Source organism: Sinocyclocheilus anshuiensis, unplaced genomic scaffold (genome assembly GCF_001515605.1).
Source record: "Sinocyclocheilus anshuiensis isolate Anshui unplaced genomic scaffold, SAMN03320099.WGS_v1.1 scaffold2166, whole genome shotgun sequence".
Lineage (NCBI taxonomy): Eukaryota > Metazoa > Chordata > Actinopteri > Cypriniformes > Cyprinidae > Sinocyclocheilus > Sinocyclocheilus anshuiensis.
Window position 1 is genome coordinate 1308448 of NW_015557079.1, and position 22891 is coordinate 1331338.

At 37.1% G+C, this 22891-nt stretch overlaps 2 protein-coding genes across 2 annotated transcripts in view; one reads left to right on the forward strand and one right to left on the reverse strand.

Moving 5' to 3' along the window:
* LOC107676898 (gap junction alpha-5 protein-like) overlaps positions 1 to 9837 on the reverse strand; it is a 16310-nt gene extending 6473 nt beyond the window's left edge. Inside the window, exon 1 of the mRNA XM_016471638.1 lies at positions 8994 to 9837. The gene's annotated coding sequence lies outside the window, so the exon portion shown is untranslated. The remainder of the gene's footprint in view (positions 1 to 8993) is intronic.
* An 8407-nt stretch (positions 9838 to 18244) lies between these two features.
* On the forward strand, positions 18245 to 21312 carry LOC107676899 (gap junction alpha-8 protein-like). The gene is made up of 2 exons (XM_016471639.1): positions 18245 to 18351; positions 18738 to 21312. The coding sequence occupies exon 2, from the start codon at positions 18753 to 18755 to the stop codon at positions 19929 to 19931; it is 1179 nt and encodes a 392-aa protein (XP_016327125.1). The 5' UTR covers positions 18245 to 18351; positions 18738 to 18752; the 3' UTR covers positions 19932 to 21312.
* The last annotated feature ends 1579 nt before the right edge of the window (positions 21313 to 22891 follow it).

Genomic DNA, 22891 nt, shown 5'->3' on the forward strand with positions numbered 1-22891 from the left:
AGCCATGATTATTCTACTCTGTTAATTAAAAGGCTGTTGATATGCATATTCACTAAGTGTTTTTGAGAATCATACATGTAAAGAGGCTGACAATTAGCTGAACATATATACTTGTTTAATTAGTGACACTTAGCCTGCATTTTAAAATCTTTATTTGAATGTGGCAATTAGCAGTTTTATTTTTAAACCTTTATTTGAATATGGCAACATACTATTGCGCTCTTCAATATTTCTATGTATAAATCTCTGACAGAGACTATCAGCCAATCACTGTGTGCATAGTTAGTAAGCATGCTGACATCATCCATAGCAACGAGGTCAACCCCGCCCCCTTACTCTTAGCTTAAGACTTCTCTCTATTCCTTAGTAAAAGTTTGTCTCAGCAGCTTTGTGAACAGGCTTTAAGAGAAAACTCTTAGCTAAAAACTTTTACTGCTATTTAGGAGAACTCTTAGAATAATCTTTAAATGTTTTGTGAACACGGGCCCTGGTTTTATAGACAGGGTTTAGACTAAGCCAGGATTAGGCCATAGTTCAATTAGGACATTTAAGTAATTTTTATAAACGTGCCTTAAAAAAACATTACTGGTGTGTATTTTGAGACAAAATAAAAGCACTGATATATTTTAAGATCAGTCAGAGCAAGTTTCTTTCAGTTGAAACAGCTCAGACTTAGATTTTAGTCTGGCATTAGGCTTAAGCCTTGCCGGTGAAACTGGGTGATAGTCATTTAAATAGTTGTTATAAAAACTTGTTTATATTCTACACAATGTATAGGCCTAATGTATTTATAATTTTGGCGATATGATTAGACGGTTTTATCTTCCTGAGGTAAATGTCACATAACTAACATATTCTTCACAGGCTGTTATACTGATGATTTCTCTGGTTAAAACCACTTGTAGGCACAGAAATGATGTGTGATTGTAAGTTGTAGTTTATTTTTCAACATATCCTCTGATGTACATTCACGTTATAACTTGTATTAAAGTGAAGAATTGTTCATTTAACTTGTGCTCCGTGCTGCCGTTGCCTGAGGCAGATAACACGATCTATCCCAGACTACATTAGACCTTGGAAACTTTTATTAGTTTTTTTTTTTATTTGTTCATAAAAAATGCCGCAACTGAATTGTTCCAAGCAAAAATTTTGATCAGTTAAAATATATTTATATGTAACCACATATACGACTTTGGGGAAGTCGTGGCCTAATGGTTAGAGAGTCAGACTCGTAACCCAAAGGTTCGAGTCTCGTACCGGCAGGGATTGAAGGTCGGGGGAGTGAATGTACAGCGCTCTCTCCCACCTTCAATACCACGACTGAGGTGCCCTTGAGCAAGGCACCGAACCCCAGCATGTTTCTAACACAATTACCATGTTGTTACCATGATTAGCATGTTGTTAGCCTTTTTTTATCATGCTTAGCATGTTGCTACCATGACTTAACATGTTGCTAACATGTTTTAACATGCTACTAGCATGTTTTAGCACATTGCTAACATGTTTTATCGTGCTGCTAGCATAATATTGCACGTTGTTACAAAGAATTAGCATGTTGCTAGCATGAATTAGCATGTTGTCCTCGGACAGTCATTAAGATTTGCTGGTGACAGCTTAAACACTCTATGGCCTGGTTTCACAGACAGGATTTATACTAAACCAGGATTAGGCTATAGTTCAATTAGGACATGCAAGTAATTTTTTATAAACGTGCCTTAGAAGAAACATTACTGGTGTGCATTTTGAGACAAAATAAAGGCACTGATATATTTTAAGATCAGTCAGAGCAAGTTTCTTTCAGTTGAACCAGCTCAGACTTAAGCCTTAAACTTAAGCCTTGTCTGTGAAAGCTTGGGGATAGTCATTTAAATGGTTGTTATAAAAACTTGTTTATATTCTACACAAATGTATAGGCCTAATGTATTTATAATTGGAAACTTTTATTTGTTTTTTTTCCAAATTTGTTCATAAAAAATGCCTTCAATTCAAGGACATAAAATGTAGTAGGTGCGCAACTGAATTGCTCCTAGCAATAATTTTGATAAATTAAAATATATTTATATGTAACCACTGTTGTTGTCATCATACCACGGACATTATCTGAGATGTTAAAGTCCACATGAAATCTAAATTTACAATATTTATTTTGTTAGCGCACATTGCTAGTCAACAATTAATCTTTGCAAGTTAATCATCTGAAAAAAAAAAAGTTTGTTTTGGTAATCTTTAATCAAACTCTGATCATTTGCTTCCGCTCTGGAACACATTGCTAGTCTTAAAGTTAACAATTAATCTGTGCAAGTTAATCCTTCGAAAAAAAAAAAGTTTGTTTTGGTAATCTTTAATCAAAATCTGATCATTTGCTTCCGCTCTGGAATGGCATGCCTTCTCTGATGAGGTCAGTTTGACGGCTTGGGCAGAATATGCTTAACCACGCCCCTCTGACCATTAGTCTGCTGTGAGTGAGAGATGAGAGGAGGAGCGCAAAAATAAAACCCCGTCCTCTACTCAGTTTTCTGTTTCAGTTGGAAATACGCCACCACACTGAAATCCAGTCGGCAGCAACTTCCGGTTCAAGCGGAATTTAAAGTAAATATGTCAGCAAACTGCGCTCTTTCAAGGATGTGCATTTAATGCATGGCCAAAGTAAGAACATAATCTAAGTGTTTAAAACATGCAAAGTAGTATTGCCAACTGTTCCTGTATTTAAGCAACATTCCATATTAAACCCATACAGAAAGCAGTTTATCATGTCACGCCCAGTTTAGGGAGCTAATCACTCTCACACACACACACACACACACACACACACACACACACACACCTCATGCTCTCACTCACACACACACACACACACAAAAACCAAGAGCACCCTTAGTTGAAACTCTAATAATAACACATTTGGAAAACTCTTCTGTGCATATTTACATTTGCGCTCTGGAGAGCATCAGATGTTTCTATTTACAATGTTTGCAGCGTTGAGCAGTGTAGCTACTCACAGACACATCCATTGAACCGATGAACTGAGATAAGTGACAGGCTCAGTGCATTTGAAATTAAAAAGGGAGCACTCCTTGCACACATACTTGACTATCTGTAATGCATTCAGAATTTGAATTAAAGGGTTTTTTTTTCCATGATGCTAAGAGGAACAATGTCCCCTCACTAAAGCTGATGAATGAATCTCAGACGTGAACATATTTGATTTGCTTAATCCAAAAAGAAATTAATTTGTACATGAAAAGATTAAGCAAAGCAAATAATAAGTTCATGCCTGAGATTCATTTTGGCATTTATATATATTTCTGTTTTACGTTTTCACCATATTAGGAATACAACTAAAATTGAATGGGTGCGTATTTTAAAATAAAAATATTATTTGCAGTTCAGATTGATTATTTTACAAAACATCTTATTCCTGTTCTTTGACTGTTTTTTTTTTCTCTTCTTTTAATTTATTCCACTAAATCCATTTAAACCCTTTATTTATTTAGTTCCATTACCACAGTGGTCTGGTCTTTATATTTTCCTCAAAACAATGGTCCCCCCAATTTTCTAGACATGATTATGACCTTGTTTGGTATAAATAAAAAAAGTTAGTTGAAAAGAATCGGAGAAAGAAAGAGAACAAAGAGGTTTTTTTTTTTTTTACTATTCAACAATGAAAAAAAGTTTGTTTTGAAAATGCATGATATTCTAGGCTGCCAATGAAAGCTTTTTTTCAGTGTACATATAATATAGTTAATATAGCAATATCTACAGCATAAATATCTAGATTTTTAAATATCCCAAAAATGATTTACAATAATATAGTGTAGTGAAATTTAGGAACGTACTGAAAATGTAACTATATTTAAGGCCTATTTAAGTGCCATGTGCACTGTGGTCGGACTTTGACGCAATTCCAACCTTCATTTTTCATAGAAGACAGTGTTACTTTGTGACTCCTAGGCTGCATTCAGACTATCATACTATTCTTATTGTTTCTGCCACATTAAGATATGGGGAAAATAATGCTAGTTGTATGCTATTTTGAACTCTGCCCTATAAGTATAGTCATATACTGCACTGCCTAGTTTTCAAACCTCGCCATGAAGTACCCCAGCACTGAACATTTTGTATGTCTCCCTCTATCTGACACACCCACTTCAGGTCTTGCAGTCTCCACTAATGAGCTGATGAGTTGAATCAGGTGTGATAGATGAGGGAGACATACAAAATGTGTAGGGCTGGGGGTACTCCAGAACATGTTTGAGAACCTCTGGCCTAGTGCCTTCTCATGCTCTTATAAAACAAGGACAGAGATGTCAAACATGCAGTGACTGTATATTTGGGCTGTGTTTGTGTGTGTAGATTTCTGTTATTCAATACAAACTTTTCCCACACACTCAAGTACTGGGAGTCTGGGAAAAGGAGACGGAAGAATTTGAGGAACCTACAGCTAAAAATAAGCAAAGTAATAGATATTTAGTGGCATTTGTCTTTTCTGGGTATTTGATGGCTGAGCGTTTCCTGTTATCGTTTGAAAGCAACTGTGAATATTTTAACAAAGTAACATCGCCCATCAATGAAGTTAAAGTATTTTGGCATATTAAAATCCATTACATGTGTTTAAAACAATGCAGTGCAACATGGTGCTGCATTATATTTAAGTTTTTTAAAGACTTCAGCACACAATAAAAATAGCACAATTAAAGGGATAGTTCACCCAAAAATGAAAATTTTGTCATCATATACTCACCCTCATGTCGTTCCAAACCTGTATGAATTTCTTTCTTATGTTGAACACAAAAGAAGATATTTTGAAGAATGCTGGTAATCAAAGAGTTCATTGTCCCCATTGACTTCCATAACATTTCTTTCCATGCTATGGAAGTCAATGGGTATCCAACAAATGTTTGGTTCTTCAAAATTCTTCAAAATATCTTCGTTTGTGTTCAACCTATACAGGTTTTGAACGACATGAGGGTGAGTCAATTATGACAACATTTTCATTTTGGGGTGAATTATTCCTTTAAGACTCCACTAGTCTTGCATTCATTACATTACATTCACTTTCATGATGTCCTAAGTCTGTATGTTTCAGAAGTCCTAAAGCTTGTCAAATTTAAATGTCATGGGAAATGCTCAATTGTCCTTTAGGACAGGGTGATGCTGGATGAACATCATGTGTATGATTTTTGACTATTTAATTTTGTTGGTACATATGTACAAATTACACAGCGTAATGATGTTCTTTATTGGTCTCGCTCTCTCTCCCTCTGGATTAATGCAAAGTTTAGCATCACAGTCTCAGTCCTCAAGGGGGTGTATGGGAAGAGGGAGCCCAGAATACTCTCATCGCTTTAACGTGAGAACTTGGGCAAGACTGTGTGTTTAAAGAACAGTTTGTCTGTGCGAAGTATTGAAAAAATATTTGGATGTAAATTTAACTGCAAAAAATGCACTGTGTAAACAGACCTTATTCAGATCCAATCTGCCAGAAGTTTATCAGTCTGGACCTTGATGCCCCACCAGCATTATTGTAAGAATACGTTTCAGCAAGGAGGGAGGTTTTTAGCCTTTATCAACTTCCTCCTCTAAAGGTCACATACAGAAGAATAGACTCATTGCTTCATGACTGATTTGATACAGCAATGACCAAATGACTATTCATTATTTTTTACATAGAGTTTTATTCCTATAATATTATTTGCAACTTGCTATTGTTATTCTGCAAATTCAGTCTCTCTATATATACATATGATGCCAACAATTACTGGGAAGGGTAGTTTGGCATCAGATGTGGGAACCACATCTTTAAAGACAGACTGAATGTGGCGGAGTCTCTATATAAGTTTGTCTCGCTCCCCTCCCCTTTAAGGAAACAATCCTAAACAATATAATTTCCCTCTTACAAGGCACTTGAAAGGAAACTGGCTGGGTTCAAGACACTGAGGCCAAAGAGGTTATTGGCACACTTAAAAGACTGTGCTGTGAATTCCGTCTCTCTATACTACCGTTGTCGTGGCACAGAATGTAGGTTTAAGAGTTTGTAGGTGAGAATGTAGTTGTGCATAGGTGTATAGACTAGCATCCAAAGGGTCAGTGGCCATTCAACACTCATGACCAGAGCCTGCAGCCTTGTGCCTAAAGCCGATTCTCAGTCTTGCTGATAAATGAGCAATATTGCACAGCTTTTCATATTGCTCATTATATTATATTATATTATATTATATTATATTATATTATATTATATTATATTATATTATATTATATTATATTATATTATTCTTTCTGGCCCTCGAATGTGATTGGCTGAGAGGAGTGTGATATTCTAATGATAACAGAACTCCCACCATTTGTATCACTCTGCTTGCCGTATTTCTCACAGTGAATGTCATGGCGGATGCCCAAATCCACTTTCATTTTTATAAATAATACTTTTTTGTGTCACAGAATGAATGTACTTGTTTAGACTTAAAATATGCGGTTTGTTAATAAAATGTCTGTTTGAAAATTTTCTTCATTGAAAGCAAAATTGCTTCAACGTTCAAGCGGCTGTTCAGCACTCATGAACCTGCCGAGAGCAGGCTTACCTCGGCCATTCAAATTAATGTTTTATTGTGAATATGAGATTGAGCTGAAGAATGAATGCTGTATCAGATGCAGGTAAGTTAATCAGACTTGCTCAGGCCATCTCTCTCTCATAATACTCTCTACATAATACAGTGAGCTTTTAATACAGTTATACAATAAGCTTTCAATGAAGCAACTCAACGTTCTTTTGTTACTAGTTCTAAAGTGATGTTTTCGATTTAATAACGGAGGCTTGGGCTCAGCTGTTAAACTGTCAAACTGAGATTTCAATCGGTGGCAGAAGGAAGTAGTTCTGCACAAAAGAGGAGTTTTAAAGACACTCCGTTGTTGTTTCGTATGTATTTACAAACACGTATCGTCGAACTGTTGTATAAATGCAATATCACACTCGTAGCCGTGAGATATGGCTGTATATCGGCACGCTTTGATTTTCTATGGCCGAATCACAACCGTGTCTATATATAGCCATATCACACTGCTACGAGTGTGATATTGCTCATACATTTAATGTGACTGCTCAGTGTCTTGTTTTTTAGCATGGGAAAGGTGCTATAATGTGATCTGAATGTACTTGGCCAAGTTATTTTAATGAGTTGGTTGAGCCTTAATTCTAATGTAATTCAGTAAAATAACTGATGATTTGTTCATGTCATTCTATCTTAAGCTTAAATAAACATTTACCTGTTTTTTGTTGCAGGGTTTTTAGTTGCAACAAAAAGTGTGTCATGGGTCAGCAAACAATACATCAGCAGTCTAACTGTATGTGAACATTTCTCAGCGCTATTTCTGAGTCAGTGAAACTTTCAGGAGGAAGGTGGTGAGACCTACTCCCTTCTCCACTTGTTTACCCGAGGAAAGGAGAACAATGTGGGAGTTTTTCTTTTTTTTTTGTGGCAGGGGCATCTGGAGATAGATAAGAGCCGCACAAACAGCCATCAAGAAGAGAACCATGCTCTTCCGGCCTGTTGTCCTGTCTGTTTGAGTCAGCACTGTGGCAGACGGCACAATAAAGAAAGCCTACTAGCTACATAGATATGGAATTCAGAGTCAGTAGCAATGCAAACAGAGAATATATATTACTAAAATACAGTCAAATTGACTTTTTAAGATAAATCAGCACTGATGGATGAGTCTTACACTGAATGGGTTCTCCAAAAAATGCATGAATAAAATTGGCTGTCTGCTCGTATACCCCTGAACAGATGGACATGTCTGGTTTACAGTCAAGCATCAGAAGACGAGCTGCGGGTGCTTTTCCAGAAGAATGGGTGTGTACGCATAAGAGTATGATCAGCAATTTAATGCAGCTGACAGCGTGACTGAAATAACTTGATGACATCTGAAAACTAAAAACAGCAAAAGGAGCAACAAGGCTAAGCTTTAGAGATTGAGTTTTGTCATAGGATACTCCTTCACAAGTCTGTTCAAGGCTCTCATTGTGTGTCGATGTATTCAAAGACGCTCTCCTGGGAACCATCATAACAGTTTATTCATCAGGCTTTTCCTATTAGTTCCCAGCATGTTAATTGAATAGAGAGACCTAATATTGATTCGCAGCCAAAGTCGGCAAGGTTAGATTAAATTAGATCAGTGAAACACCTATTGAATTTCATATTCAGAATTTTACTGTGTGCCAAAAATATTCCTCAGCTCCTTAGACTCTAATTAATGTCAGGAAGTCATACATATTAGGAACATTGATATTTGAGTTATTATTCTATCATGTGACATTTAAAGAAATATTTATTTATTTGTTTTATTAGTTTCTGTGGCAACAAATTATGGTTATATATATATAAAATGAATATATTTATTACTAATATATGTAATATACTTTTATTATAATAAAAAGTTTCTCCATGTTCAAAGTTTCTTATATATTACCAGTTATACTACAGAGGACAAGTATACTTTGAGATATATTTGTGAACCTGGACCACAAAGCCAGTCATAAGTGTCAATTTTTTGAAACTGAGATTTATACATCATCTTAAAGCTGAATAAATAAGCTATAAATAAGCTTTCCATTGATGTATGGTTTGTTAGGATAGGTCAATATTTGGCCGAGATACAACTATTTGAAAATCTAGGATCTGAGGGTGCAATCGCCTTTAAAGTTGTCTAAATGAAGTTCTTAGCAATGCATATTACTAATCAAAAATTAAGTTTTCATATATTTACGGTAGGAAATTTACAAAATATCTTCATGGAACATGATCTTTACATAATGTCCTAATTAAATAATTTTGTCCCATACATTGTATTGTTGACTATTGCTATAAATACACCTGTGCTACTTATGACTGGTTTTGTGGTCCAGGATGACATATATTCAATTTCAGGCATATTGAAGGCATTTCCATTTATTTAATCATATTTTTAAACAAAATGTTTGTATATAATCGTTTACATACCTTTAATAGTTGTGGACCAACAGGTGTCTGTTAAAGATCCGACAGGTGTGTGTTTGTCTCTCTATCAACTGATGTGTAAACAGTTGGCAGTTTAGTGATGAATCTTGATAGATTCTTGATCGCTCTGCCTCTTTACCTGAGAACACTTCCTGTCTCTTCTGCTTTTAGGATGTGTGATTAGTTGCCAGAACTACTTGGCGGGCCTCAGAGGCCTTCAAACGTCAGCCGAAGCTTCACGTTGATATATGGTTCTGTTCATATGTTCTGTGATTTTTGTGAGCGTTTCAGATGAACGATCTAGAATGGAATCAGACTGTTGATGCTGTCTTCTTGGCAGGGATGCTGAAGAGCTGAAGAAGGTATGTTGACACCTCAGTGGGAATTAAGTGATTGAACTGCAGCTCTTTTTCTTCCTGTTGTATCTTACTGACAGGGTCGAGTTGTGGACACAAGGCTGTCTGCAGACAGATTGCTTCTTGTTCACTTGTCATCAGTATATTCCACAGACTGATGGTGAAAATTGACTCTTTATTACGCCGGTTGACAAAACGTAAGCCATCTCCTTTAAACATAAAGCTGGAATTGATGGATGACTCACTGTGGTAGTTTCTAGCCGTCCGCAGTCTCTGGGTTTGAGAACGGAAAGATGAATGTCTTTATAGATGCTCACCTCTGGTGTTTCACCCCAGAATGAATCTTCAGATACGTCTAGTGTAAAATAAACCAATCAATTCAGTTTTCTTTAGATGAGTCCTTGTCCTCTCAGTGTCAGTGGATGACAGATTACAGACTTGCTGATAATCAGAAACAGCTGCTAGCAGGCCGACCACCATCATGGACGATCTGGAAGTGCCCTCATACTCAAAGGACATGTTAAGAAATACCACCAGAGCAGTACCACCTCCTTTCCCTCCCTTTCCTTCGCCACCTCCTTCTACTCCTCCTTCTCCTCTCCTGTCACAATGCCGGACTGCCACTCTATTTTAGTTGGAGGAATATCTCCTCATCAGGAAGGAAAGTGAGATTGTATTGAGAAACAATGGGGATTCGACTCAGGCTTGTGGTCTCCTGATTATTATTTTGAGCTCTAGAAGGTTCATATGACTCAACTGAAAAGTTAACTTTAACCGTTTTTTTTTTAAATATGTGCCTCTAACTCAATCAAAACCCAAGGTATTATTAATGCTTTAAGCCTGTTTTATCATAAACTAGCATCATGCACTCCTATAGAAGGATGATATTCATCCATTACACAGTAGTATCTTATAGCAACATGGGATTGGTAAGATTTTTTATGTTTTTTTTTTTGTTTTTTTTAAGTCTCTTATTCCCAGCAAGGCTGAATTTATTTATTAAAAAATACAGTGAAAACAGTAATATTGTGAAATAGTATTACAATTTAAAACAGCTATATTTGAATATATTTTCAAATGTAATTTATTCCTGTGATGCAAAGCTGAATTTTCAGCATCATCACTCCAGTCTTCAGTGTCACCGATCCTTCAGAAATCATCCTAATATGCTTCTAATCATAAGCAATCTAATACATTTCTTCTTATTATTATTATCAATGTTGAAAACAGTTGAGCTGCTTAATATTTTAGTGAAAACCGTGATAGATTTGTCTCAGTGTTCTTAAATGAATAGAAAATTTAAAAGAACAGAACTTATTTTAAAAATAAATACTCATAAATGTAACATAAATGTATTTTACTGTCAATTTTGATCAGTTTAATGCATCCCTGCAGAACAAAACTGACCCCAAGCTTTTGAACACTATTGGAAATAAACCAACATTTTGCATGGGGTATAATTTGACTCATATTATCAAGCTGAAATTTTGTTTATAATCAGTGTATCATAAGTATAATCAAGATTAAGAAATTTGTTACAATATCAACATGATACTTCAATGTCTGCCAAGCTATTAAATGTGCCTTCGGGTCTCTAAAAGAACAAAGATTTACTCATCCAATTACAATGTTTCTCACACAACCTTTTAAAAAGTAAGATGCCACACTACCAACTCGACAACAAATATCTCTTTTATAATCCTTCACTTTTATATGAGTGATGCAGGCACATGATGCGTATTGGTAATGGGACATTGAAGAGACCCACCATGTGACTGGACTAGCTTTGGGCCACTGTTCAGTTATATCAGTCTGGAGTTTGCTTTCTTTGTTACTGTTTCTGACACCAGTCTCAAGATCTCCGATCAATTAAAAAACCTGGAATTATCAGTATAACAAACATAACTAATAATACAAATCAATGTTGCTTCTGTTCCTTTAACGGGTCTCCAGAGCTGCTGGAACCACTAAAGGAAACGTGTGACTGTGGCACTTGAAGTTGTCATCAACACCGCTGTGACTAACAGCACTCTCTCATCGGCCCTGGTCATACGGACAGCGATAAAATGCCTTTCTCCTCATTTAGCTCTGCCACAGTGTGCCCAAACCACACGACACCACATATAAGCCTGAAACAAGGTCAGTGAGGGGTGTAAATGATCGCTATATATATTGCTCAAACAGCTAAAGGTCAAAAGAAGTTCTTCTCAGCTCTGCTCACACCTTATGTATTCAATGCCACTTAAAAGTGATAGTCATATCAGTTGAATTTCAACCATCATTTATTTATACCCAGAAGTCATTGCAAGGACCGTTGTAAGCATAGTGACCTGCCCTGACCCCTCACATTTTAGACACCTAGACAGTGTTAATCCACCTGATGATCGTGCATGAAAAGACAAACGTTTCCTTTATTTTTTGCTTTCATGCTTCTGTCCCTCATATTTACCTTTATTGTTGTCCTAACAGCCGAGCGGATTATTACGTAAAAGGCTTCTGCAAACGCCAAACAAAACATTGGCAGTGTTCAAAGCGATATCGCTGGCTTTTTCTGAAATGGACAAAAAAAGCAGAACAACCTCTTGGTGTCTGTCTCCGTCTGCTCTTGTGTTCTGGTGTCAAAGTTTATTTTCGCATTCACCATTTGGAAACAATGGAGAAAAGATGGCAGCTTTCCACACTCAGCAAATACCTTTATTGAAATTCTTATTCATCACAATGGTTGTGCTGATACCTTAGACCCTTTCAGATCTGACATTCAGACTCAGCTTTAAGATTATAGGGGCAAAGGTTAAAAAATTTTAGATTTATTTATTATTTATTTTTTGCTGGGATAGAACTTGGTTGCTGTTGAAGTGAGCAGATAAACTTGAACAAACCGCCAGTCAGTTATATAATACTTATTCACAGTGACCACAAAAAGTATTTAGACACTATAGCCATATTTAAAAAAGAATGTCTTTGCATTAGAAACAAAAATAATAAAGCCTTCCGTGAACAAAGGATGCTAGAGTCTTTCTAAGAACTGAGCTTTTTTAATAGATGAATGAATAGTTTCCCTCAAGTTCACACAAATTTTGTGATCATTTTCAGCAATATACTTTTTTTTTTTTATGTAAAAGAAACTATTTTTTTCAGTTGTTAATGGACAATGGACACAAATTTATGGTAGAATTATTATTATTTTTTTATTATATTTTAGTTGTTTGAGTGTTATTTTTGCACATCTGCTATGTGGGAGTGTGAAACTAATCATGATGCTGAAATCACCTCTATCTGTTTATACTGGACGCCGTGAAGCTGCATAATGCTAGCAAGTGATAGAGACACCCTCTGCATCAGGGTTATCACCTGAGAGAGAGTGGACCCTTCTACAACCTGGTGCTAAAGAGCGATCTGACTCGACCCTGACAGAATCCTGGCTGAGAGAAAGAGCCAGACAGCCTCACGTTCATACACGGCAATGAATGTTGCATGCAATGTGAGAAAAAAATTTACTGGTAGTACTCTGCTGCATTGTTCTTTGTACTCCAAATTAACTGGATTTAATTGCTAATGACTGGAGCACAATCTGTACATTTACAGTAGCTAAAGAATTGCATTAATAACATTCTAGACAGTTTTATTGACCTTAGGTTGTTTTCAATTGGAATTTTCTTGTATAGTCTAGAACATTCTGAGATTAAGACATATCTACCAGGCCCTTAACTCATTTTTGAGCACATCTGAAATAAAAAAGTAAAACCTGTTGAGATTCAAGAATAAAGTTAAATTAAATTAAATTGTAAGTAATGTAACTGCTAACTGAATTAGCAATAACAGATTTAGAAGACCTGCAACATAATTTTATGTTGTGTTAGGTAAAATCGTGATGCAACGTAAGTAGCGACAGATATTTTCTTCTGTATTGTGAGATACAAATGTAAAAGAAGAGTAGGGCAGGTACTCTGTTCTATCTACTGAGTGATTATTGGATAAAGGTAATTTTTGCCCTAGATTTGATTTGTAAACCCCTGTCCCTCTTCCACCCCAGAATGTGATTTTAACTAAGGGGGAACCCACTCAATTTAAGAAAATGTTCAAAGAACAAGGTTCTCTGAACTCGGTGAACTCTGGGTTGAGCTGATGAACATGATTGATTGTCAAGATGATTGCCTTGTCCCTTTTTAACCTCCCTAACTTTATCAGGGCCACTAGACTCCAGTCTTTTAGCCTCTGTTTGTGACTTGTGACCACTCTGCCTTCCGTCTTTCTATTGTATTGCCATGGGCCTTTCTTTCCTCTTGCTGTACCTTAACCAACATGTACATGCACAGGAAGTCTCATATCCATTTCCTTTGAGTTTGGACAGAACAATTGATCACCTTTTCTCCACCCTTTCTCCTGCCAATTCAGTTTTGTAGGTGATGCATGAAAGGCCATGGAAAGCTGGGTCTTGGTCAGGGTGTGGTTAGATAGTTGTTTGTCACCATGCTTCCATGAAATTAACTTTTTAAACTCCAATGCTATGTATGTAGACATTTTTTTTTCCAGGTCATTCCGGCTCTTGGAGGTAATCATTTAGCCACACTAATGGATGTTTAGCCCTTTGTTAGAAAGGCTAAATCCAGAAACCAAGAAAAACTGGACAGTGTCCCATCGAAGGTGTAAGATTAGATTTCTAGTGAAAACTGGAAGTTTGTTATCCACAACAAAGGCTCAACCAAACCCAGTAGTTAAGATGTTAGCCAAGAGTGTTCTCCATTGTATTCCATGTGGTTGTGCTACACTAGAAAGTGGCGTACAGAGATATGTTAAGGATAGTTTAATAATCTCATTCACAGTATCTCCGCACTGCAAGTCTGCAGTGAGGCTTCATTCACTCTTTAGTCTCCCATGTGGAATGGAAGTGAACTGAATCAGGTAAATCCTCCTTATTGTAGCTGGTATCTCTGGTATGCACAAAGAACAGAGAGAAGAGAGACACATTGGATCCATCAAATGGCTGGCGCTAGAATAGAGATTAATGGGGATTACCACAGAAGAACAAGAGGATGGGCACCACTGTCAAACCATGCAGGAGTTCAGTGTGAGTCTGGAGCAATGTTTAGAAAGTAAATCAAAATTTTACAGATTTAAGAGAGAATGTGGTACATTCTGTTAGTATTGCTCACAAACACATTAAAGGGATAGTTCACCCAAAAATTCTGTCATTAATTACTCACCCTCATGTTGTTCCAAACCCGTAAGAACGCTCATCTTCGAAACACAAATTAAGATATTTTTGATGAATTCTGAGAGCTCTCTGACCCTCCCATAGACAGCAAGGATCCTAACACGATTAAGGCTCAGAAACGTAGCAAGGAAATCGTGCTACAGTGGTTCAACTGTAATTTTACGAAGGTACAAGAATACTTTTTGTGCGCAAAGAAAACAAAAATAACGATTTTATTCAACAATTCGTCTCCTCCACATCACCCTAGCGCCATTTTGGAGAGTATCACATACGTAAACAACGTATGCTGTTCTGTGTCAGCAGCACCGTACGCAGATACTCTGTTTTTACAGTGAGTACGCTTTGATCTGAATGTAAACAACGTATCCGCCTACATACGTTGTTTACGTATGTGATACTCTCCCAAATCGTAGCTCGTAAAACTATGGTTGAACCACTGATGTCACATGGATTATTTTACCGATGTCCTTGCTAAGTTTCTGAGCCTTGATCGTGGTAATACCCTTGTTGTCTATGGAGGGTCAGAGAGCTCTCAGAATTCATCAAAAATATCTTAATTTGTGTTCCGAAGATGAACAAAGGTCTGACAGAGTAATTAATGACAGAATTTTCATTTTTGGGTAAACTATCCCTTTAAGTGACCCAGTATGTACAACCAGTAAAAATACTTAACATGTCTTCTGGAAAGACCAGTCATTGTTCAATTTTGGATGATAGTCTCTAGAATGGTGTACTAGTTTTCCCTGCAGGATTCTAAACTAACTTAACTAGCACAAACTCCCATCATAAACCAATGGAAATATCATGCAAACCATTTGGTTACGGAAGTCCACCAGCTAGACCAACACTATCAAGTATAATCCAGCTTAGACCAGAGTTTCAGCAAGGGTTCTTTGATATAAATACAATACAATACTATCCTTGCAAAAGCTACTGTTATATCCCAAGTGAGATTAAGTCCCAGTCATACAAAGTAAAGCTACAATGTCTCACTAAACTTGCCTTAGTTATCCGACAACTCCATTTTTTGTGTACAGAGTGAGAGCACTGGGGATGTGTCCCCCTATCCCTTTTCCCTGCTAATGGCTAATGCTACCTGTATGCTAATGCTAGCCTTTCACTGTATCCTATGTAGTTTTATGGCTGTCAGCTAAATCGTCCCTCAGGAGCAGGAAACGTGGCGCAACAGCATATAGGTAGATCGGCGTAAGATAACTTTGTTTGAGGGATGGTCCTATGCTTAGCCATAGCCTGGGGCCTGCTTCATTCGCACAATCTGGGATCATGCCTCAGTGCGCATGTTTAATGGACACAGCGGACTTCATCATGACATCATGCCTTTGTTTGAAATCCCAACACCCATTCACCACTCTGCTGCTGGCTTAGGCTGCCAGCGCAGGCAATATCAACAAGTAGCACCTTTAAATGAAGGCTTCAGGGTCAAGCTAACATGAGGACTGTTTGCTCCAGCATACTCAGATGCATAATGCAGATGATGTTGAGATACTTGTGTAGGACTAAAAGTCCATGAAAGAGAACTAGGTTAGGATAGAATATGTGGTTTATTTATTGTCAGGCTATATTGGTTGCCAAAAAGGTCAGTAGATGCCTAAAACAAACAGCTTAAGATGGCCTGCTGGTCTCTTCTTTTCTCTCAGCCTTGTTTTTGTTGGTTTTAGAGGGGTTTTGGCCTCTTATCAGACTGTGAGACTAGCTTGGCCAACCATATGGACCAGCATAAACTAGCTTATACTTAGGATGGTCTTAAGCAGGGGTGTCCAATCCTGCTCCAGATGGGTCAATATCCTGCAGCTTCAACACATTAGCCTGGAAGTTTTTAGTTAGGCTGATGACCTTGATTAGCTGGTTCAGATGTGAATAATTAGGGTAGGGGGCTAAACTCTGTAGGACAGTGGTCCTCGTGGAGCAGGATTGGACACCCCTGCTTAAGACAACCATAAGTCTTAGCTGGTTTAATCTGGTCTACATGGCTGGCCAAGCTAGTCTTCAAGTGGTTGGTCAGCTAGTCTTCCAGTCTGATTAGTGGCCAAAACCCCTCTAAAACCAGCAAAAACAAAGCTGAACACAAGTTTGGAAACAGGTTTGGACACTCCTGTTATATACACACAAACTATTCTTTGTTTTTGGGACTTTTAACACTGGTGTCCTGAATGATCATGATGCATTCAAAATTCTTAGCCTTCACCGCTGGTTTCAATGGGTCTATGATGTACTTAAACTTACAATGCTTTTGGGGAAACGCAGCCCTGGCTGTTTATTAGTACTTATAAAGCACACATTCTGCATGACTATATTCTACATACCTATTCCTACCCAATGCCTAAACTTAACAACTACCTTACTAACTATTAATAAGCAGCAAATTAGGAGTTTTTTGAGGGAAAAGTCGTAGTTAATTGTTTGTTAATAGTGAGAATTGGACCTTAAGATAAACTGTAATCATTTATTCTGTTAAAATGATAGTAGAGAGGTATTTTAGGTGATCCTCCTGCTCTTGTATTTCATTCTGTCTATATTAAATGCAATAGCGTCATTGGGTTTATCATGTTAGTCTTAGTCTATAGTAGCTATAAAATGTTTTAACACTGACTTGTGATGTATTTGCAGAGGCATTGCTAGTGTTTCATATAAAGAATATATGCAAATGCACTGTCTCCACCCACCAAACACTCACATAACCACCCGCTGAACATCATTCTTCATTATCAACCAATGGCAACACTTTCTCCATGATGTTATTTCTAAAGCACATTCCAGTTGGATGAAAAGTGGTCCACACAGGCTAAAGCATTGTCCAGAGAGGGATTATTGGTTGTGGTTTTGACTAATTAGACTTGACTCTTTTGGCTTTATGTTGCTATAAATGCATGTGTAAAATCTGACTGTATTTAAATGTAAATTTAAATGTTAAATGTTATATATTTACATGACTAGTAATGTTACTTTTGATGACTAGTATCGTAATGTATGAGACAAATAAAACTGGTTTCAGTGTACATTGGCTTCATGATAACATGGTGCTTTTATAGCCATGTCCTGATGCATTTTTGTCACATGAACAAAACAAAAAAAAAAACAAGACTCTTGCCAGATCACAGTGTTATTATTATTATGTATGATAAAATAAAAAATGTTTGAATGTTTAAATGTTTGCTTGATTAGGATTTAATTGTAGAAAAAAGAAACCATGAGTTTCAAGCCTTAAAAAAAAAAAAGAACAGATCTATCATTATGATGTGACCATTTTCTCTGATGGGTTTAGCATAGCATTATCTGTATGTCCATAAAAATTGACATGAACAAATTTGAGTAAAGGCCACATTACCACTTCTCGTGAGCCAAATAACCAATGTTTCTGAGAAATGTAACCAGAGTTTCTTATAGATAATTGATAACGCTGCTAGTTGAAACTCAAGTGACAATGTACTGAATCTAAAAATGTATGTTCAGAATCAGGCACCATGTCAAGTTTACACTTTTAAAATTGCCCTTTTCCCAATGCCAGTGTCACATACATTCCCATTTGTGTTTGTGAATCCTATTGTACTATGCGTCACCATGCGTCGCCCTCTGAATAAAGGCTGTCTGGCTCCCAGCTTAAATATTGCAGCAAACTAAAAACCAACCATCAGACTGGATTGATTCACTTCTGCTCACTCAGGCGACAAGGATTGGAGGCCATAGGTGGGAACCAGAGAGCAAAAAGTTCACTTCACACCACAGTGTGCCAAGAGAAGGGGAACACAAATACTCTGGAGCTCTTACTGTGGCAAGTTGCCCATTTTATACTCTTTATCTGTATTGCTGTTTGTTCTATATAGAGCACCTTTGGCTATGCATTTTATTCGGTTGTAGAGAATTTGGGGTGTGTTTTTTTTAAGAGTCGGATGTGAAATGTAAGAGTTTGTGACGTTTTTTAGACAGGGAGAAAAAATATAAAATGTCATGTCTTGATTTGATTATCCTTCGAACTCTAGATGCTTTTAGATCTGATAGAACTAATGCTGCAAATGTGATTTTTAAATAATTCTATCAACGTATTTCCAACAGTATTGGGACAGTCTACATCAAGTATACTCCCAAATTTTCAATACAAAAAAAAAAACATTTCGCATCTCTGCCCGCTTTCAAACATCTATTTTGTTTGCTCCGCAGTGCTGACAGTCAACCATGGGTGACTGGAGCTTTTTGGGCAACATCCTTGAGGAAGTAAATGAGCATTCGACAGTAATCGGTAGGGTGTGGCTCACGGTCCTCTTCATCTTCCGAATCCTCATCCTAGGCACGGCCGCAGAGTTCGTGTGGGGCGACGAGCAATCGGATTACGTGTGCAACACGCAGCAGCCGGGTTGTGAGAACGTTTGCTACGACGAGGCCTTCCCCATCTCGCACATTCGCCTGTGGGTGCTCCAGATCATCTTCGTTTCCACACCTTCTTTGGTGTATGTGGGCCACGCTGTCCACCATGTACACATGGAGGAGAAGCGCAAGGAACGGGAGGAGGCTGAGCTCAACAGACAGCAAGAGATGAACGAGGAGAGGCTGCCGATTGCGCCCGATCAGGGAAGCGTCCGTACGGCCAAGGAGACGAGCACAAAGGGCAGCAAGAAGTTCCGTCTAGAGGGCACTCTCTTGAGGACCTATATCTGCCACATTATCTTCAAGACTCTCTTTGAGGTAGGCTTTGTGGTGGGCCAGTACTACTTGTACGGCTTTCGAATCCTGCCGCTCTACAAGTGCAGCCGTTGGCCGTGCCCAAACACGGTTGACTGCTTTGTCTCAAGGCCTACCGAGAAAACCGTGTTCATCATCTTCATGTTAGCAGTGGCCTGCGTCTCGCTTTTCCTCACCTTTGTGGAAATCAGCCATTTGGGCTTGAAAAAGATCCACTTTGTGTTCCGTAAACCGGTGCAGCCGCAAGTTGAGGGACCAGGGGAGGCCGAGAAGGCCTTGCCTTCCATAGCGTCCTCCTCGATCCAGAAAGCCAAAGGCTACAAGTTGCTGGAGGAGGACAAAGCCACATCGCACTTCTTCCATCTGACTGAGGTAGGGGGAATGGAGGCTGGCCGGCTTCCAGCTCCGTACGAGCCATTTGAGGAGAAAACGGACAAGGCGACAGCACCTAAGAAAGACATGTCTAAGGTGTATGACGAAACGCTGCCTTCCTACGCCCAGACGACCGTGATAGGACCGAGCGCGGCGGCGGGAATTGTATGCAGTGATGAAGACAAGGACGAGTTGGCCATCGAAGCAGATGTGGAAGCCAGCGAGACGATAGAAGACGCGCGACCGCTCAGCAGCCTGAGCAAAGCCAGCAGTCGGGCAAGGTCAGATGACTTGACGGTATAAATAATATAGAACTGGATTAGAAGTGCAGCAGTACCAATTGTAGTTTTGGAAAAAGCATAGAAAGTAAAAACGAGAGCCTTTCGGCAACTGCGGCGATACTTATTATACCAGCTCTTTATTTCGAGGAAGAACACGATTTAAAAAAATAATGCTGTGCAATTTTCATGCGGAAACTTGAGAGCTTGATTCGTTTTTTTTTATACAGCAGTATTTTTTTGTACTGTTTTTATCAAACAGTTAACAAAGTTAGAGATCTGCAGCAGCTAGATCTGCGTAGGGAGGAGTTGGGATTTAGCAAAATATGTGCTGTTTTTTTTTTTTTAAATAACATTTTCTATCCAGAATTTTACTCGAAGGTGGGATTCTGATGTTTACATTTTTGGATTAGCCATTAGCTGAATGTTGTATGTGATATTATTTTGTTATTATTCTGATAAGAAAACTGTCAGGGCATCATCCTTTTCACCTCAATAAGTTCAACCATACATGATGATAAATACTCAATCAAGCTTATTGATTTGTATGTGAATAGTACCGTAATGGATATGTGTATGTGTGAGGTGAAACAAATGCTGATAGTTGCACAGTCGTTCATCATGGCATAGTAGCAAAATATAAAGTATCTATTAAAATAAATGACCACCGCTGATATACGTTCAACATAACACCTTGTTTCTGGACTTACATTAAGAGTCTCTGGATTTGATCAATTGTAGGTTAGAGTGTATCTAGCGATAACTGTAATAATTACATTAGCCATAGAAAAGATTGTAGGCCACATTCTTTCTAGTCTCTCTGCGCATACAGCCATGATGATGATGATAAAGATCACGCCCAATCAGCACAAAGTATTGTTCAGCAAGAGACAATAAAACAACATTACATGACATGTCACCGCAGACAGTCCGACATCCTTGATGTTTTTGGAAACAACATTTTCATACTTTGGTCCTCCATGATATTTCATTTAAAAAAAGGCTAATTCAAAATATTTTAAAGGGTTTCACTCCTTTACTGACTTTTCATTTTCAGCAGAGACATATCTTATATTTTAAACCATGCCTTAAAATTTAGTATGAAATTTGGAAAAAAAATAATAAAAATCGGTTTGTATAAAAAACATGTATAAGTTTCAGTTTTCGATTGTTTATTTGATTTTATTATTTATTTTAATTATTACTTCTGACCAATTAAATTGTCCCATTGTTTGTAACATTCTCACAGTTCTACCAAAGTCATAACACATAATTTACTGAAATGTAATTCAGTAAATCAAAATGTGTTTATGATAACTGGTATGTCAAATAAGTTTTTTTCTTTTCCTCTCTACCCTGCCAATGGTTTCATATTAGTTTAGACTGAATGTAAAATTGTTTTATTTCATGTTGCTGCCATGAAGTAAACTTTTCCAGAACCTAAAGAATTGAAAGGCCAATTTTCTGTACTATATGTTGTATGTGGATGATATTATTTAATGACAAAAACACACATGATGCTTGGGCAGACTGCATGAGGTGATGCAATATTAGACCCATACTTAAATAGCACAAATATCATCAAGTAGGTCAAATAAATAAAATTGCAGAAGTTAAAAAAAAAAGAAACCCGTAAACATAAACAAAGGAATAGTCATTATTTCGCCCCTTTAGTTACAGTACTAAATGTACGGCATTGTCTGTTTAAAAAGCCTCGAAGCAGATGTTTAACAGCAGTTATTAAAGGGTTTGTCTTCTCTGTTTGTGTCTCTGATAAACAGTTCTTCACGGTGTCTTTTCTCAGAACTGGCTAGTAGAAACAACAATAAAACACTGAGGGTTGTTACTGATAAGATAAGCATAGAGAAGCTTGCTTTTCATGATCTGTGAAATGCAAAAGATACAGCCACTGTGACACACACATTACCACAGAGTTTGCAGCAGAGGACTCATTCTACATTTTGCTGTGGTCACAGATGAATCATAAAAGCACACATCAGATTTTGGGGTGATGAGTGTAAATCTGATTATTGGTTCTTAACTGTGAGTTTCAACGGCAAATTGTACTGAGAAGTAACTTTGTTTAAGGCCTTCTGCCATTTTTTCCCACATCATTTATGATTTCTTAAACAAGAAGAAAGAAAAAAACACTTGTTTTTTTACTAACTTGTAGTCCTATACAGAAATGACTGTCGGTTGAAACCTGTGGATATAGCCAATAAAAGGTCATGTGTGGTCAACAAGACTGTCTGACAGTATTTATTAATATCACAGTGTGAAAAATCATTCTTTCCAACACAAGCAAGTTTACATATACAGATTTCCCACACACATCTAACACAAAAAAACAAACAAACACACATTTCTTAATTTGTAGAATATGCATTATGCTTATGAAATCTATTAATATAAATATAAATTATATATGATTATTATATATTAAACATTAATTTGTTTTTTATATATGTAGTTATTATAATTATATATTATTTTAATTGTATTGTAGATTAAGTTTTTGCTAAAAAAAAAAGGAACAAATTATTTAAAACATCCAAACTGCATGCTACTACTAAACTACATGAATATGATAATAATAATGAATCCTGATACACCATTGTACCATGGTATTGCTAAAGTCCATTTTGCAAGGTTAAGCTGAGACTCAGAACACTTCGCTGCTCTCTTGTGGTCATTTGGTGAATTATTTTATTTCTGCTAAAACATTTCCCTTACAAAACTTATACAAAGCAGTTTGAGAACAATTTGAGTGTGTAAAGATGCCATTATGGACAGGTGAAAACTATACTGATGCTAACTGATTCATTAATAAAGATAAGATGCTCACTGCAACTATAACAAATATTTATTTTGTGACACTCAGTAGTAAAACCATTGGATGTTACTTTTTTGTTTTAGCATTATGGATTTTTTTTCTTGTCTTGTTTTGTTTATTATAAAGCTTTTCTGATTAAAATTCTGAAAGAG

Bases quoted from the DNA above. Each gene is read 5' to 3' on its own strand.
- LOC107676899 (XM_016471639.1), top strand. From the start codon at position 18,753: ATGGGTGACTGGAGCTTTTTGGGCAACATCCTTGAGGAAGTAAATGAG.